Source organism: Tursiops truncatus, chromosome 1 (genome assembly GCF_011762595.2).
Source record: "Tursiops truncatus isolate mTurTru1 chromosome 1, mTurTru1.mat.Y, whole genome shotgun sequence".
NCBI lineage: Eukaryota > Metazoa > Chordata > Mammalia > Artiodactyla > Delphinidae > Tursiops > Tursiops truncatus.
Genome location: NC_047034.1, coordinates 101,566,965 through 101,582,966, shown reverse-complemented (window position 1 = coordinate 101,582,966; position 16,002 = coordinate 101,566,965). Strand labels below are relative to the sequence as shown.

The 16,002-nt window shown below is 40.2% G+C and overlaps 2 protein-coding genes across 5 annotated transcripts in view; one reads left to right on the top strand and one right to left on the bottom strand.

Annotated features, from left to right (window-relative positions):
• LOC109547366 (uncharacterized) overlaps positions 1–9,305 on the top strand; it is a 24,389-nt gene extending 15,084 nt beyond the window's left edge. For both annotated transcript variants that reach the window (XM_019919700.3, XM_019919701.3), the window contains exon 4: positions 6,194–9,305. Coding sequence is in view for 1 of the 2 variants with exons in the window: in XM_019919701.3 (XP_019775260.1) it covers positions 6,194–6,276 (83 nt within the window). In the remaining variant the exon portion in view is untranslated. The remainder of the gene's footprint in view (positions 1–6,193) is intronic.
• Positions 395–16,002, bottom strand: DNTTIP2 (deoxynucleotidyltransferase terminal interacting protein 2). 3 transcript variants are annotated; one of them, XM_019919697.3, is made up of 7 exons: positions 15,163–15,994; positions 12,624–14,263; positions 10,911–11,049; positions 7,988–8,083; positions 6,766–6,930; positions 4,699–4,808; positions 395–2,676 (listed from the first exon to the last, which is right to left on the bottom strand). In XM_019919697.3, the coding sequence occupies exons 1-7, from the start codon at positions 15,232–15,234 to the stop codon at positions 2,583–2,585; spliced, it is 2,316 nt and encodes a 771-aa protein (XP_019775256.1). In that variant the 5' UTR covers positions 15,235–15,994; the 3' UTR covers positions 395–2,582. The 3 variants fall into 3 exon arrangements, with proteins under 3 accessions (XP_019775256.1, XP_019775257.1, XP_033719218.1); XM_019919698.3 differs by having other exon boundaries at positions 12,624–14,284; positions 15,163–15,992; XM_033863327.2 differs by lacking the exons at positions 395–2,676; positions 4,699–4,808 and adding an exon at positions 6,520–6,670 and having other exon boundaries at positions 15,163–16,002.

The following is a 16,002-nucleotide window of genomic DNA, read 5'->3' as shown; positions in this document are numbered from 1 at the left end:
CGTTCTGACCTTTACCTAGTTTTATATATATATATATATATATATATATATATATATATATATATTTTTTTTTTTTTTTGCGGTACACGGGCCTCTCACGGTTGTGGTCTCTCCCGTTGCGGAGCACAGGCTCCGGACGCGCAGGCCCAGCGGCCATGGCTCACGGGCCCAGCCGCTCCACGGCATGTGGGATCTTCCCAGACCAGGGCATGAACCCGCGTCCCTGCATCGGCAGGCGGACTCTCAACCACTGCGCCATCAGGGAAGCCCATACTTTGATACTCAGTTTTGAAGATTTAAAATAAATTTGTGAAGAGCACATTTGAGATGAAGCTACTATGCATCTTACCAGTTTTAATTCCTTAAAGTAAATGTTAATAGAGATCACTTTAAATGACTTTTAGCTGAAGCATTTATTTCACTGGATAAGGTATTTTACATTCGTTGATAACTCTCTACTTTGTTCCAAGTTACTTTATGTGGCTTACAAAAATACATGTAAGATAAAAAAAAAAGAATCAATGGAAACAAAAAAGGAGCGTGTTAAAATGTAACTATAATACATTTGATCCTTGAACAACACAGGCTTGAACTGAGCAGGTCCACTATACATAGATTTTTTTTCCAATAAATCCATACTAAAGTATTGATATTACATGATCTGTAAGCAGTTGAACAGTTGGTTCTCAGATGCAGAACTGTGGATACAGAGGGCCTACTGTTAAGGTTTCTGACTTTCAGCTGCATGGGGTTCAGTGCCCCTAACCCCCGTGTTGTTCAAGAGTCAACTGTACTCAAAACACGTACTGAGAGCACCTCTAAGGTGGGTTAGTGAGAGCTGAACTTGGCGCTTAGGTTCAGTTCTCGGTCCTCATCACTGCTTTCCAATCCAGAGCTCTAATGCTGCTCTGTGTGGGAAGGATTAGTTCTCCAATCTTGCTTTCCCTGTAAAATGCACTATAATGTACCAAATATTTGTCATAACTGCAGTTTTGAAGTATCACATAATTCAACCTATTCTAGCATTCATTAGTCAGAAACCAGCATGAAAGTTATGAATAAAGTTGACACACACCTTGAGCCTGAGAAAAAACTGCGTAAGTCCTCAATTGCGCCGAGAAACACCATACAAAAGGACTGACAGCTTTGACTGTTCTTATAGCATAGTAGCATGAGCTGAAGAAACGTTCTACTAACAATGTCTCCTTCTGGAAGAATGTGTAAAGGGTAAATTATTTCTTGTTTTTATATTTAATTCTCTCATAGCAGGTCCTTATTTTACCCAGAAGGCAAAACTTAATATTCTTGGAATAAAAGCTTTTCTATAAAAGAGAACAGATAGAGATGTTTCACTAACTCCACCTATGAATGTCATTGTTTTATTACTAGGCTGCTTATGATCCCAAGCAGTAAACACAAAATAGATTTCTTATTTACTGAAATCCCAAGAAAGCAGTATGCTACAAAACAGATGTCCCGTGAATAACGACATGAAGGAAACAATAACCCACCAGGAAGCATGAACAGAAATGACCAACACTCCTTGGGTGTCGTGAGTTGCTTTAGCCAGGATGCATATTTCTGCCACTGGAGATGAGATAGGCTGGGCCACTTTACCTCCTGGCCAAATTAAAATTATATTAATACTATTTCACTGGAACGCAACATTGAATCTGGAGAAAATCTATCTTTCCTCCTGTTTCAGTTGCTAAGAAGGAAAATAGCTCTCCTGCTTCTACCTTTAACCCAGACTTTCCAAGTAGTCTATCTATCTTTTAAGTCCTTTTTATAGCTTCATTTAGTTCTTTGGTCATATACTAACATACACATGCTCCAAGAACACTTTTTTTTTGTGGTACACGGGCCTCTCACTGTTGTGGCCTCTCCCGTTGCAGAGCACAGGCTCCAGATGCGCAGGCTTAGCGGCCATGGCTCACGGGCCCAGCCGCTCCGCGGCATGTGGGATCTTCCTGGATCAGGGCACGAACCCATGTCCCCTGCATCGGCAGGCAGACTCTCAACCACTGCGCCACCAGGGAAGCCCCAAGAACACTTTTAACATTTCTTTGGTTTCAACTGTGACTGTCATACTGGCAACAAGATCTCTGTATCCCAGCTTCACCAATTTTCTGGACTTGAATGTGCAACTGACAAAAGGGCACCATCTCCCCCCTACACACACATCTCTACATAATAATTACAATATTGCTCACGTATGTTTGATCATATTACTTTAAAATTTTTGAATGTTAGCAAACTTTATATTTTTTAAATGTTTTAAATTTTCTTTAAATAACCAAATGTTGAAAACTTTACAAAAATGTTAAATGACTGAGGTTATTTTCCTTTTTTTCCTCCTCAAAGGGTCTAAGCATGAGTGGATCCTTTGTAGACACCCCTATTTTTATCCCAAGGGGCATGTGATTAATCCTCTCTAAAATCAACTTTTTCCAAAGAGAAATCCCGATATATAAATAGGGCCAGGCTATGTTAATTTGTGTGATGGTTGTTGTCAGTTTTCAAAATATCTTTAGTAATAAATAAAGGGGAGATGTAAAATTTTGTGATTTGCTTGGTGAATCTTAATTGCGAAACTTCTTCTTCTTTCGAAACTTCTTTCCTGCTGCATTTGCTGCCTTTTCAGCCATAATCTCTGAGTACTTCCTTCGGTTATATCTAAAAAGAAAAACCAAACCTTTAAGTTCTAAAGTATGACACACCAAACATTAGAAGTTAATGTAACCTTTTGGTGGGGAGAGGGGTGGCGGCGGCGGGGAGGCACTTCTAAATTTCATTTTTTTTTTTTTTTGTATTTTCACTATATATTCATCACATCTGCACTAAGTTCCACCATGTGTAAGAAGCCATACTAAGTGTTGCGGACAGAGCAGTGAACCAGCCAGCCATAGTAGTCCCTACCCTCAGAGCTTGCAGTCTAGTAAGAAAAAAACGGCAACGGTAGAGAAAGACTTTTGAAAACTTTCAGCCACTAGAGACCCACGCTGTAATTTCTGAGACTGCCATCATGAAGATTACAAAATATAGGTCAATTTTAAATAAGCAAAGACTCAATCACCTTGTACCACACACCTCTGTGGGGAAGGAAACAGACACGCTTGAGAGATAGGAAAATGGGAGGGACTCTGACAGTTTGAACATGGGACTGAAGGGAGAAGAGGTATTAGGACTTGCCCTAATGGACAGAGGGTGATGCCGTTTGGTCATGAGATACAGAACACTGGGAGAGGACCAGAATGTACAGGGAGGATGAGGTCAGTAGACCCCAAGTTAGCTCTTAGAGGGGCCTGTGAGATACCCATTAGATATTCCTGAGGCAGTAGCTGGTTATGGGCTCTGGACTCAGGAGACAACTAGACTAGACATACACATTTGAAAGTCAACAGTATATAGATTAATACAAACTCTGTGGGGATGAGATTTCCAAAGAGAGAGAAGTGAGAAAAGAGCATTGCTTGTTTCTAAAAATTTCACCATAAACCAGACTCATTAAATAGTTTACGTGACACTCAAACTTGTTTTCCATGTCTATATATTACACCAGTTTAAAAAACCTTGATAAACATTTTCACTTTTGCTACTAAACGAATCTAGAAGTCCGGCAGAGGTTTCTATATGAGGTATGCTTTTAAATCTATACTATACACATACCTACTTCAAGGACATTTAAACATACTCAAATTGCCCCATCTCAGGAAAAAAAAACCAACTCCATCCACTAGCTGTGACTCTCTCATCTTGCTCACAACCAAACTTCTTCAAAGATTTCTCCCTTATTTCTTCAGCTCACTCTCAAGTACCTTACAGTCTGCTTTCCTCCCCATCACTCCCCTGAAAACTCCTTCTGCCAAGGTTACTGTGACCTCCATGTACTAAATCCAAAGTTTTTAGTTCTTACCTCAACTGAGCTCTCAGCAGCACTTATTACTGTTAGCCACTCCCTCCAGCTTACACCTGCCCGTAACGTTCTCTTTCCTTGACTCCCCCCCACCAATTTATTTATTTATTTGGCTGCGTTGGGTCTTCGTTGCTGCGCGCAGGCTTTCTCTAGTTGTGGCGAGCAGGGGCTGCTCTTTGTTGTGGTGTGCGGGCTTCAGTAGTTGTGCCATGTGTAGTAGTTGTGGCGCACAGGCTTAGTTGCTCCGCGGCATGTGGGATCTTCCCAGACCAGGGATCGAACCCGTGTCCCCTGCACTGGCAGGCGGATTCTTAAGCACTGCGCCACCAGGGAAGTCCCTTTCCTTGACTTCTATGACACTGTGCTCTCCTGGTTTTCTTCATGCCTCCCTGGCTATTCTTTCCCAGTCTCCTTTGTGGGCTCATTCTCCTCTAGTCAGCCAAATACTTTCATGCTTCCCTCTAAAGCAGTGGTTCTAAATTGGGAATGCTTATGCCCCACAGGGGCCACTTGAAACTGCTTGAAGACATTTTTGAGTGTCATGAATTGGGGGGGAGGGGAGTGCACTACTGGCATCTAGTGGATAGACACCAGGGAGGCTGTTAAAGATCCCACAATGTACAGGACAGTCCCCCCTAATAATTATTCCATCCAAAAAATATAATAGTGCTGCTGTTGAGAAACTCTGTGCTAAAGCATTTAAAAATTGTCTTGAATTTAAAGTTTATGCATATTCTAAGGGAAAGCACACATATTATGAAGTGAAACATAAATTCCTTTACCTTCTGAACTCAGAATCGGCCAGCAGTTCCTCCACAATAGTTCTCTTCCTTTGTTTCCTGGGAACTCGTGAATGGTAGAAGTCAGCTGGATTGTCAACAATGGTTCCAATCTATGAATGATTGATTGAAATAAGTCATGCTATACCTGAAGGCCAAGTATCTTTCGTATCTCAGGGTAGCTCTAACAAAGTATATTTATAGAAAGTAATGGAAAACACAGCTTACAATTTACCAATATTAAAATTAGTTTTGCCGTTTCTTAAAGAAAAAAAATCACTTATTCAATCTGCACTGGGTCCTACTAATGACATTTCTTCATTAGAGTTTACAGTAAAACCAAAATTCCTTTTATATAAGTGCTAGACAGTAAATTCTTGATGAACAGTCTAAATAGAGGAGGAAAAGTGGGACAGATAGTCTTTTGTTTTAGTTTTCCAATTTAACGAAATTGACACATACATTCTACTATATACCTATTTGATCTCCTAGGTTATCATAATTGCTGCCAACTTAGAACCTTCTTACTGACCACTCCACATCTGTTCGTATGTTCAACCAAGTAAAATTTACAATGTCTACTATGTGCCAGGCACTGTGCTAGGTGTTAGGGAAACAAAGACAAAGAATATCTGGTCCCTGCCAGTGAGGGGGCCAGAATCTTTTTAAAAAATTTTATTTATTTATTTAATTTAATTTTAAAATAATTTTTAAAATTAATTTATTTTTTTTGGCTGCATTGGGTCTTCGTTGCTGCTTGTGGGCTTTCTCTAGTTGTGGCAAGTGGGGACTACTCTTCGTTGCAGCGCACAGGCTTCTCACTGCAGTGGCTTCTCTTGTTGCAGAGCACAGGCTCTAGGTGCGCGGGCTTCAGTAGTTGTGGCTCGCGGGCTCTATAGCACAGGCTCAGTAGTTGTGGCGCACAGGCTGAGTTGGTCGGTGGCATGTGGGATTTTCCCAGCCCAGGGCTTAAACCCATGTCCCCTGCACTGGCAGGCAGATTCTTAACCACTGCACCACCAGGGAAGCCCCCAGAGTCTCAAGGAAGATCCGAAGGTACACAACTAAAAAATTAAAGCATAACCTAATATTATGCTGAACAAAACACTCTAGATGCTCTGAAAACTAAATGGCGAATTCTACCGAATGGAGGTAAAGAAGGTTTTACAAAGGATGACATTTTAGCTTGGATTTGTATGGGTAAAATTTCACCAAGCAAACATGGCAGAGCCAAACACTTGTAAAGTCAGAATGACTAGACCAGTCTGTGCATATCCTGAGAAGACTGAGTAGCTGAGTGTGTTGGAGCTTAAGAGGAGACCATGTGACCAAAAAAGGGGTAGTGAGCTGGTTTGGGTGCACATGGTGAAGGGCTACATTAAAGGGTATAGATATAGACTCTATCCTATAGGTTATAAGAATCACTGAAGGTACCATTGAATATCTTGATTATCATTGAGCAGAGGTGTGTCATGAAACAGATTGCTATTTTTTAAAGGAAAGATGACTGCCTACAATGTAGAGGATGGACCAAAAGGGAGAGCAGACCTGGAGGCAAAGGACTATTACAGTAATCCATGAGTGACAAGAAAGGTAGCCAAGAAGAATGAAATGAACTTGAGAGCTACCAGAGGGTGAATCAATTGGACTTTCATCTGAAAACACTTTGGAAACCAACTTTTAACTTGTTTTCAGAATAAAGAACCTTGAAAAAAAGAAGAGTTTGGTGTACGTGAGTCCCTCTTTCCTGCCCCATCCTGCAAGGAGTCTTGCTCTTAGGCTAATAATACTCATATATGGTACACCCATCTTGTAAGTTTCATAATTTTTAGAGAAGAAATTATGAAAAACTAGTTACCGTTCGGAAACCTAGTTACCGTCTGGAACACCATCTTTCTATATGGAAAGCCATTACAAGCTGGTGGCTGTCTGAATTGGGTTCTGGCCATTATTATACGGCCCAAGCAGATGTGCTCTGTAAATATTCATTTAAGAGTAAACAAATCACTATAGTGCTTTCCAAACTAAAATCCTCAGAACATCACTACCATTATTCTGTTTGCTTCATACCTGGAAGTACTTGGGGAAGCCGTCTCTATCATTTTTCTTGTAAAACCTTTTTGGGTCCATGCTAGCTCTCATCTTCAGTGCTTTGAGATCATTTTTCAGTTCATCTGTCAGTTCTGGAGCTTTCATACCAAACCAGCCATCACCTGCTGTTTTTTGTCGCTCTTGCTGAAATTCAAATTTCAGAAACAATTAGAAAATTCTGATTTTAATAAGCAGTGTATAAACTATACCTCACTCCCCCTAAAATTATAAAGAAAATTTCATGAAAAACAAATAAGGTTACTTTACAGGAATGTATATATTATCTCCAGATTCACCTTTCATAAAATGATTAGATCACAAAAAGTGATTTCTCTGATAAATCAGGCACAGCACTGTCAGTTTCTTAAATGAGGGCTCCTTAAAATTTACTTTGTATCTTAGTAAGAACTGCTGACTTGTTGGGAGAGTAATCCACAGCTTCAATTTTCATTGTCTAGAATACCCTACACAAGATGTAATGTATAAAAAACATTTTTACTTCTGGAGCTTTTATGTAAACATTAACACTTTTACTGAGTCACCGAGTTGTCTCAGAAAGTTACTCACTCCAGCAAGTCCAGAAATTTCTATTATTTCTAAAATTCAAAAACTTTCTGTTTTTTGAAAACTCCTAGCAAGTTATTTGCTTAATTTCATTTTTTGTTCATTCACACAACAAATATTGGAGTGTTTACCATGTGCCAGGGTGCTCTGGTCATATTAGTGACATTACTGGAGCACCATCCTCAAATTTCCTCTTAAGCTCTCTCAATAATTTCTTTATCCTTATTAGTTGAAATGGAAGTAGTCCCCTGTATTTTACTAAAGAAAATACCTTCTATGCTTTCAGTTGGCAGACTAAATAGGCCAGTGTTTTTAATGGTTACATCCAGTTCCCTACAAAAGCCCACAACAGAGCTCCCAGCCTTCTGTGAACAGTACCCATAAGCCAAGAGGTGTGGTGTGGACAGTGACCTCATATGCTGGCTGCCACTGTTTTTAAGGATGGTAAAAAAGAGCTTTCACTTTGTGAAAATCTATAAGAAACGCTGTTTATGGAACCATATTTTACGGGCTCTTAGATATCTGTAACAATTTTCTTTGGAAACGTATATATTTTAGTTGTACAGCCATGTTAGATAAACTGAACATATATAGTCAAACACATTAAACATTCTAAATAATGAGTCACTGTACTCACTCTGCGTTTTTTCTGAAGTTTATACTTTGATTCACTATATGGTGGGACACAGTAGTTTTTTTCAAAATCAGGAGTAATGACGGCTTTCTGCAAAAGCTGCAAAAATATTAAACTGGTTTTAAAATGTCAGAATGTCATTATTGTTTCAACATTATTGCCTTATAAAGGAAACATCTCCCACACTGAAGACTACTTCAGATATATTAACCTTCTATATGGACAAACATACTACTGCAAACCTGCTCCTGTCCTTAAATTTGTAAATTATATCAAAATAAAAATGCTTTAGAAGACAAACTGAAGGGTTTAGGCAATCTATAAAATCAATATTCATCTCAAATTTCTTCTTCTAATCTGAATCTGCACACACCAGATATATGTTAATGTGTCCACTTGCATTTCATTGGTTTGCAACCAGCCACCTGCACCAACCAACTGGAAACGAAAGACAATAGGAACAATGCCATACAGTTCTTGAACTCCCTGGAAAAAAACCTGACTAGGCTTTAATAAGTTCTTCGATGCTGGTAAAACCGCTTTCTGTCATCTGAGGAGACCAGCTAGACTACTGATAAGAAACAGCAGTATAGATTTTGATTAAACAACATATGCTTTTTATGGTATACCAATGAAATTATGCCATCGAGCAAATCTGCTTTTGGCAACCCAACAATATATCAAAGATGCTCTTTCAATGTCAATTCATACAAAGATCAACTTCATTCTTTTTAACAGCTGTTATGCACAATTTTTCTTCTTGATATTTAGTTTAGTAAGTCTCCATTACATTTTCCATGAAACACTGTAAACACCATCTCTGCACACTTGTGATTATTTCTGTAAAACAGATTCCAAAATGTGTCATTTAAATTTTCATAGGGACTACTAAATTGCCTTGCATCCAAGTAGTATAAACTCCTACCAAGAGTTAATCAGTACCATTTTCTTTACATAGCCAACACAGGAGATTATCTTTTGTGTTTTGTCAGTGGTACTTCATGAATGTTTCCATTTGCTGTTGATCAACTTTTTGTGTATTTATTAGCTATGTATTGTAATATAAGTCGTCTTCTGGGGTATGCCTGTATTTTGGGGGGGGGGTTATTTTTCATTTTTATACAGGGTTGTGTTCTTATTAATTTGTAGAAATGTATTTTGTATCTTGGTATTAACCTGTGGTCTTTTACTTGTCTTTAAGGTGTTTTTATTTGCCTAAGTTTTAAAATTTTAAGTAGTCAGATCTGTTAATCTTTTCCTAAATGTCTTCTGCATTTCTTGTTACTTGCCTAGGGTTATTAAATACTGTCTTAATACTGTGTATGTGACTAAAAGGAACCTGAGGGTTATTAGTCATTTCCCCAGTATAAGAACTAAAGACAGCTGCTCCTTAACCCTCAAAACAGTTCACAGGAATACAGCAAATATTAATTTGGTCAATAACATTTGAAATTATCAATTTAGAAGTCAATTATCAATTCAGAAATCCTCAATTCAGGTTCAGGACTAGAAGTTGCTGGGTAGCACAGTAGCAGTCTAGACTTTCCTATCAGAGAAGAGAGCATGACATTTATTTAATAGATTATTAAGAGCTGGTTGTGTGTCAAGTACTATAGTAGGGTTTAGACTGGTTCTCAACTGAGAGCAACTGGCAATATCTGAAGACATTTTGAGTGCACTGGTAGAGATGGATGCTACTGGCACCTATGGGGTAGCGGCCAGGGATGCTGCTAAAAAATATCCTACAAGGCACAGGACATTTTCCCACAACAAAGAATTATCCAGTCCAGAAATAAAAGACAGTAAAAAAAAACAATGAATACCACATGATCAATAATCACTTAGATCTATACTGGGTGTTGCAGAAGCAGAGAGGAGGTAGGGGGAAGGACTAGGGTCAAAGAATGCTTCCTAAAGGTTGTGATTTATAATCTCTGCATTGGAGGTAGGGGGAAGGACCAGGGTGTGTGCAGGGAACTATAGTAATTTTCAATGGTAAGAACACAGCAGGTGGACAGTCAGAGCTAGAGGAACAGAGGCACCTTGAATGCTCTGAGGAACTACTACAGGACTTAAACAGAATATCATGGTCAGATTTGTATTTTTAGAAAAAGAAATCCAGCAAGACCATGGAGGATGGCTTGAAGAAGAGTAAGGAGGCCACTACAATAGTCTAGATGAAAAACACAACAGATGTCACTAGTCAGTGACAGTGGGGTGGAAAGGAGGGGGGCAGAGTAGAAAGTATGTAACAAGCACCGTCCCCTAGGCTTAGTTGTTGAGTGCAAAAGGGAAACAGATTTTCCCTTGCAAAAGGAGGAGCTGGTTTAGGTAGGGAAGAGAAGGGCAATTAGTGAAGTCAATTGCCTGAGCACATCTGAATGAACAAACAATAGGCACCTGGATTTAAAGACCTGGGTAGGCTGCAAGGCTAGAAAATACTGATACTAAAGATTTGGAAGTCATTCAAGGTGACAGCTGAAACTGAGGGTTTGGATGAGGTTACCTAACCTGTAATTTCTTTCTGAAAATATATGTACAATTTTATGTCTATGCGCACATGTGCTTTTTTTCCTGGTGGGGTTAGTGGGCACTCGCAGCTTTCAGATTTTCAACACAGTCCAAAGCAGTTAAGAACTAAAAGTATAGCAAGAAAAGAAAAAACACAACCCTTGGGATCATAACTGGTGATTGCAAGAAGAGTAACACTGATCCTATATCACTCTAGTTTTCAAGCCTCATCTTCTATAGCTGGGACTTTATAATAAAAAAGAAGAAATGATTGTCCTGGAAAGAGGGAAAAAAGAAGCACAGTAGGCTAATGTGGTTGCACTGTAGGAAAATTAGTCTCTTACCAAGGACTAATCATTTCTAGAAGTGACTGGTTAGTTCTATGAAAACCAATGGGATGCTTTGTGCAACTTACCTCATTTTTCTTTTTCTCCTTGATCTGTGTTAGGGTTCTCTTGTTCAACTGTAGCTTGTCTGCATTGACATTAATATACAAACCACCCAGCTGCTTAATACTCAGACCAGGATCTATGCTGCTGCTAGTCAACTTCAGACTGAAAGAGAAATGATCACTTTTAAGTGATTAAGAAATGATCTTTAGATCATTTAGTAGTTCAAAATGGAAACAATTGAGACTGTATTTTTATTTAGAAGAAAATTATGGGATGAATAATGAATTAAGCCTTTTGGAAGCACATCAAAATTTATTCCCTAGTTTTTCTTAGAAGAGGATTAAGGCCATATTACATGACAACAGACTTCATAAAGGGATTTTATAAAGACAGAATTACAGAAAAGAGGAGGAAATACATCTGGCAATTTGCTCAACTTCACGTATACGTAGTGAGTTAATATACGTCCACATACTTCCATCTCCAAAGCCAATGAGAAAGACAGGGTCTTCTACTCCGAACTTCTAAGTTATCCAAATTTGGAATGTTTTTCTGGGTAATTTAAGGGCATTTAGTAGTGCCTCTAAATCAGTGAGTTTTAAACAATGAGCATTCGTACCTTCCACTGGAGATTTAAAAAAAATGTAACTGTCAAACCCTGGATCCACCAAATCAATCTTCTGCAGTTGGCTTGGGCTCCTGCTATATTTATGTAATAAAAATTTCTACTTTATATTACTGAAGAGTCCTTTTTATAAACAAGTACACTTGGACTTACAGTCAGTTTCTTTCCTAATTATTCATAAAAACTGAGCAGTTAAAAGTTTTGATAATCAACCTCTACTGGAAAGTGAAATCATTCAATTGTAGTGCCTTGGCAGTGATTCTCAACCCTGAGTGTACATTACAATTATCCTGGGGAGGAGGTGTGGCTTTTAAAAAATAAGTACACCTGAGACTAGCCTCAGCGATTTCACTGGTTTACAGTGAAGACTAGGCATGTTAATGGATAGTTCCTTACCAACGATACCTGTATTTCCAGTGGATACACTGCCACCAAGGGCCTGTGCCTAGGAAAAACAAATTTGAAAAACAAACAAAAAAGAAACTAAAGAAATAGCCCCCAAAGAGTGCTTTTCAATGGGTGATAGATGGGATTATAGGTTATTGTTTTTCTCAGGTTTTCCTCTATTTTTCAATTTCTCTACAATCAACATGTGGAAAAAACCAAGTTACCTCCCTTCCCTTTTATATGTTGCTCTTAATAATCGTGCAAGAAAACCTTAACAGGTGATTTTTTGTGTGTGTGTGTGTGGTATGGGGGCCTCTCACTGTTGTGGCCTCTCCCGTTGCGGAGCACAGGCTCCAGACGCGCAGGCCCAGCGGCCATGGCTCACGGGCCCAGCCGCTCCGCGGCATGTGGGATCTTCCCGGACCGGGGCACGAACCCGTGTCCCCCGCATTGGCAGGTGGACTCTCAACCACTGTGCCACCAGGGAAGCCCCAGATGATTTTTAATGTACCACCAAACGGAGTACTTTTAGCTCTCATTGGTGGGAAAAATATGACTAACAAAGATACCCACATAAACAAGGGAAATGCTGGATAAAAAAGCTCTTCCATAAAGAACCCAAAGTAATAATTTTTTCAATTTCTATGACTAATACTTTTATGGTAAATTAGCCACTTCAAACATGTATCAAAAACTTACTTTAAAAAATAAAGATAAAACTTACAGTTTAGATTTTGTGCTATTTAGTAAGTTGTCTTCATCACTAAACTCATTATCTTTACTTCTGTCACTGTCTGATGGTTCTTCTTCACTTTCTTCCTCCTCCTCCTCTTCCTCAGTGGCAACCTCACTTGCCTTGTCTTCTTCATCCAAGCAAAAATTTTTATCAGCACTCAATCGAGGAGTTGTGTCAATTACAAACAATGCATTGTCAGGTGATGTATTTTCTGAGTCTCCATTTAATGACTCTTTTTGACCACTATTTTCAATGAAACACACAGTGTCCTCTTCATTCTCACTGTTTTCAGACTGCTGGCTTTCATCACTGCTGAGAACTAATAAAACAGAATCATCTTTATCCTGAGATGTGCTGGGCTCAACTTCACACAGCTTGGTATCACACTCAAAATCTACATCCCTTTCTTTGCTCATGTCTTCGCCAACACCTATAACTGTGCACTCTTCTTCTTCATCATTATCATCACCATCACCAAGCTCTATCCAGTCACTTGTTTTTATGCTGCTGTTTCTCTCTTCATTCCATCTGTCCACTTCCACAACTGCAAATGTTTGAGCTAACGATTTCATTACAGCCTCACAGTTCAGGTTTGAGGATGCTGAGGTGGTTTTGTTACTTTCAGGGGTTGAATGCCTTTGCGAAACTAACTGCTGAAGGCTAGCGTCCTGAAGTTCAGAAAGACTCTTCAACTGAGAATTTTTCTCATTAATTTCTTTTCCTGCATCTATTATTCCTTTGGCTTCTTCCTCTAAGCTCTTACAATTCTCCTTTGTTATTTCTTTGAGAGGTGAAACGTTGTCTTGTTTTTCCTCTCTTATATTAAAACTTTGGTGTTTTTGCACTATTAGTTTTTTTCCTGAATTTCCAAAGAAGGAGTCATTATCAGGGTCATCATAAGTTTCATTATTAGAGATATTTGGCTTATTTATCTGAGAAAGCGATCTTGCTAGCAAACGAGAAGTTCGTCTGGTATCTGAATCCTCTAAATTCACAGGTGTATTTATGATTTGCTTTTCATTTCCTGGTACAATCTTAGTATCATTCTCCTCAGTTTGTGCCTGTAATTTCCTTTGCATACTCCTTGTTGTTCTCCTAGTTGCAATTCCAGAAAATGAAGAAATGTCTGAGCATGATGACTCAGCATCAGAATTAGCTTCCACATGGGATTCTTGGTTTGGATAGGTTCGGGATTTAGCCTTACTTCTCCTGGTTCTTGTTGTTATTTCTGTGGGATGCACAATTCTAGAAATACCTGAAATATGTGATTCTGCTTCAGAGACTTCTTCTTCAGTATGAGACTCACTTACTCGAGTTATTTTCAGCCTTTTCCTTACACTGGAAACTGGGGTGCCTGCAACTAAGATCTGCCTTCTCCTAGTTACTCTTAAAATGGGATCCTGGGCCTCAGACACAGAAGAACAGTTTGACTCTGCTTCAGAGATCTCTCCATCAGTAGAAGGTTTGTTCATTCCTGGTAATGAACCTGTAGTTCCGCTCTTCCTCTTCCTGGTTTTAGGAGCTGGACTTTGTTCCCTACTGGTCTGTGACTCACCAATACTTGGGTCATCAGATGGAGATTCCTTCTGGCCTTTTGGATGTGCCTGAATTCTTGAGGCAGCAGAATTCTACAAGCCAGTGAAAATACACTGTGATTTAGGTAGGGATGGGACAAGAGCAAAGTGAATGAGGCACTCCCCTCAGAAGCAAATTTTGAGAGAGCACTAAAAAACTCAGTAAACAAGATTAATGCAAAACAATAACAACAACCATCACCACCCACAATTTAAAAAAAAATCAATACTTAAATACTGGATCTGACTGCATTTGCAGGCCCTGCCTCACTAGCGTCACCTAAGTCCTGGATCTGACTTTAGGGAACAAAACAAATAATTGAAAAAGAAAATTTTCTCCACTCAAAGTCACATATGCTAGGTGGACCTACATTCCGACATAACATATAGGAAAAGACGAAAGATGGAATCGGTCGCGGTGCTTACGTTTTCATACCTAAGCGAATTAATGCTCCCTTCCCTTCATTGCAATATCAGAGGCAGCGGACGACTAACGCCACTGAATTACTAGCTGGCGTCACCACAGCCCTCCCCACGCCAGAAGGAGGTGCTGTCGGGGCACAGCCTGTCTTCCCACGTGAAAATGGTGCCTTCTCCATCCAATCCAGCTAATGAGGCTCACGCTTGGTGGCCGAAATTAATCCTCCTTAGCACGGTGTTAGCAGTAAGATTAAAAGGCCTGAGCTGTGCATCGGCATTACGGAGCTGAACCACCGCAAAATAAGTTACCTAATCTCTCTATTCCCTTCCAAGCATTACGTTAAAAGACCCTAGTGAGGTCTGAGGAGGAAGCTACAGGCTTAGCGCGGAGCCTAGTACACAGCTGCGCGCTGCCAGTTCCGGCTTTTCTGCCGCTCCTCCCCAGGCTCCGCGGGACCCCAGCGCCAGCCACCTCCCTGAGCACCGTCCTGCGAACCAGCGAGAAGAAATGAGGGAGGCTTGAGATCTCCTACCTTCTGCTGGGAGCTTTCAACTGACGTGGTTTGGATCCCGGCCTGAGGCCGCGCGGACCTAGTAACCACCATCCTCCAGGCTTGCAGCCGCCGCAGCGGCCCCACCGCGCTCCGGAAGTGCGTCAGAGAAGCGCCACACTCGCGTTTTCCCGCGAGAATCCCGGAACTCGAGAACTCGTACCGCCTCCGCCCCTCCGACCTAGGCCAAGGCTGTCTCACCCCGGGAGCCGGAAGGAGACGGGTATTAGCGTTCACGGCAGTGCGGTGGAAGACCCAGCAGCCTTGTGCAGGGAGAGACCGTCCCGGCGTGGCCTAGGGCCCTCGTCCCCGTTACACACGAACGAATTGGAAAATAGCATCATCTGTGGGAATGTAAATTGATACAGCCACTATGGAGAACGGTATGGAGGTTCCTTAAAAAACTAAAAATAGAATTACCATATGACCCAGCAATCCCACTACTGAGCACATACCCAGAGAAAAGCATAATTCAAAAAGACACATGCACCTCAGTGTTCATTGCAGCACTATTTACAATAGCCAGGTCATGGAAACAATCTAAATGCCCATGGACAGACGAATGGGTAAGGAAGATGTGGAACTATATACAATGGAATATTACTCAGCCATAGAAAGGAACGAAATTGGGTCATTTGTTGAGATGTGGATGGATCTAGAGACTGTCATACAGAGTGAAGTAAGTCAGAAAGAGAAAAACAAATATCGTACATTAATGCATATATGTGGAACCTAGAAAAATGGTACAGATGAACCGGTTTGCAGGGCAGAAATTGACAGATGTAGAGAACAAACGTATGGACACCACCGGGGGAAAGCAGC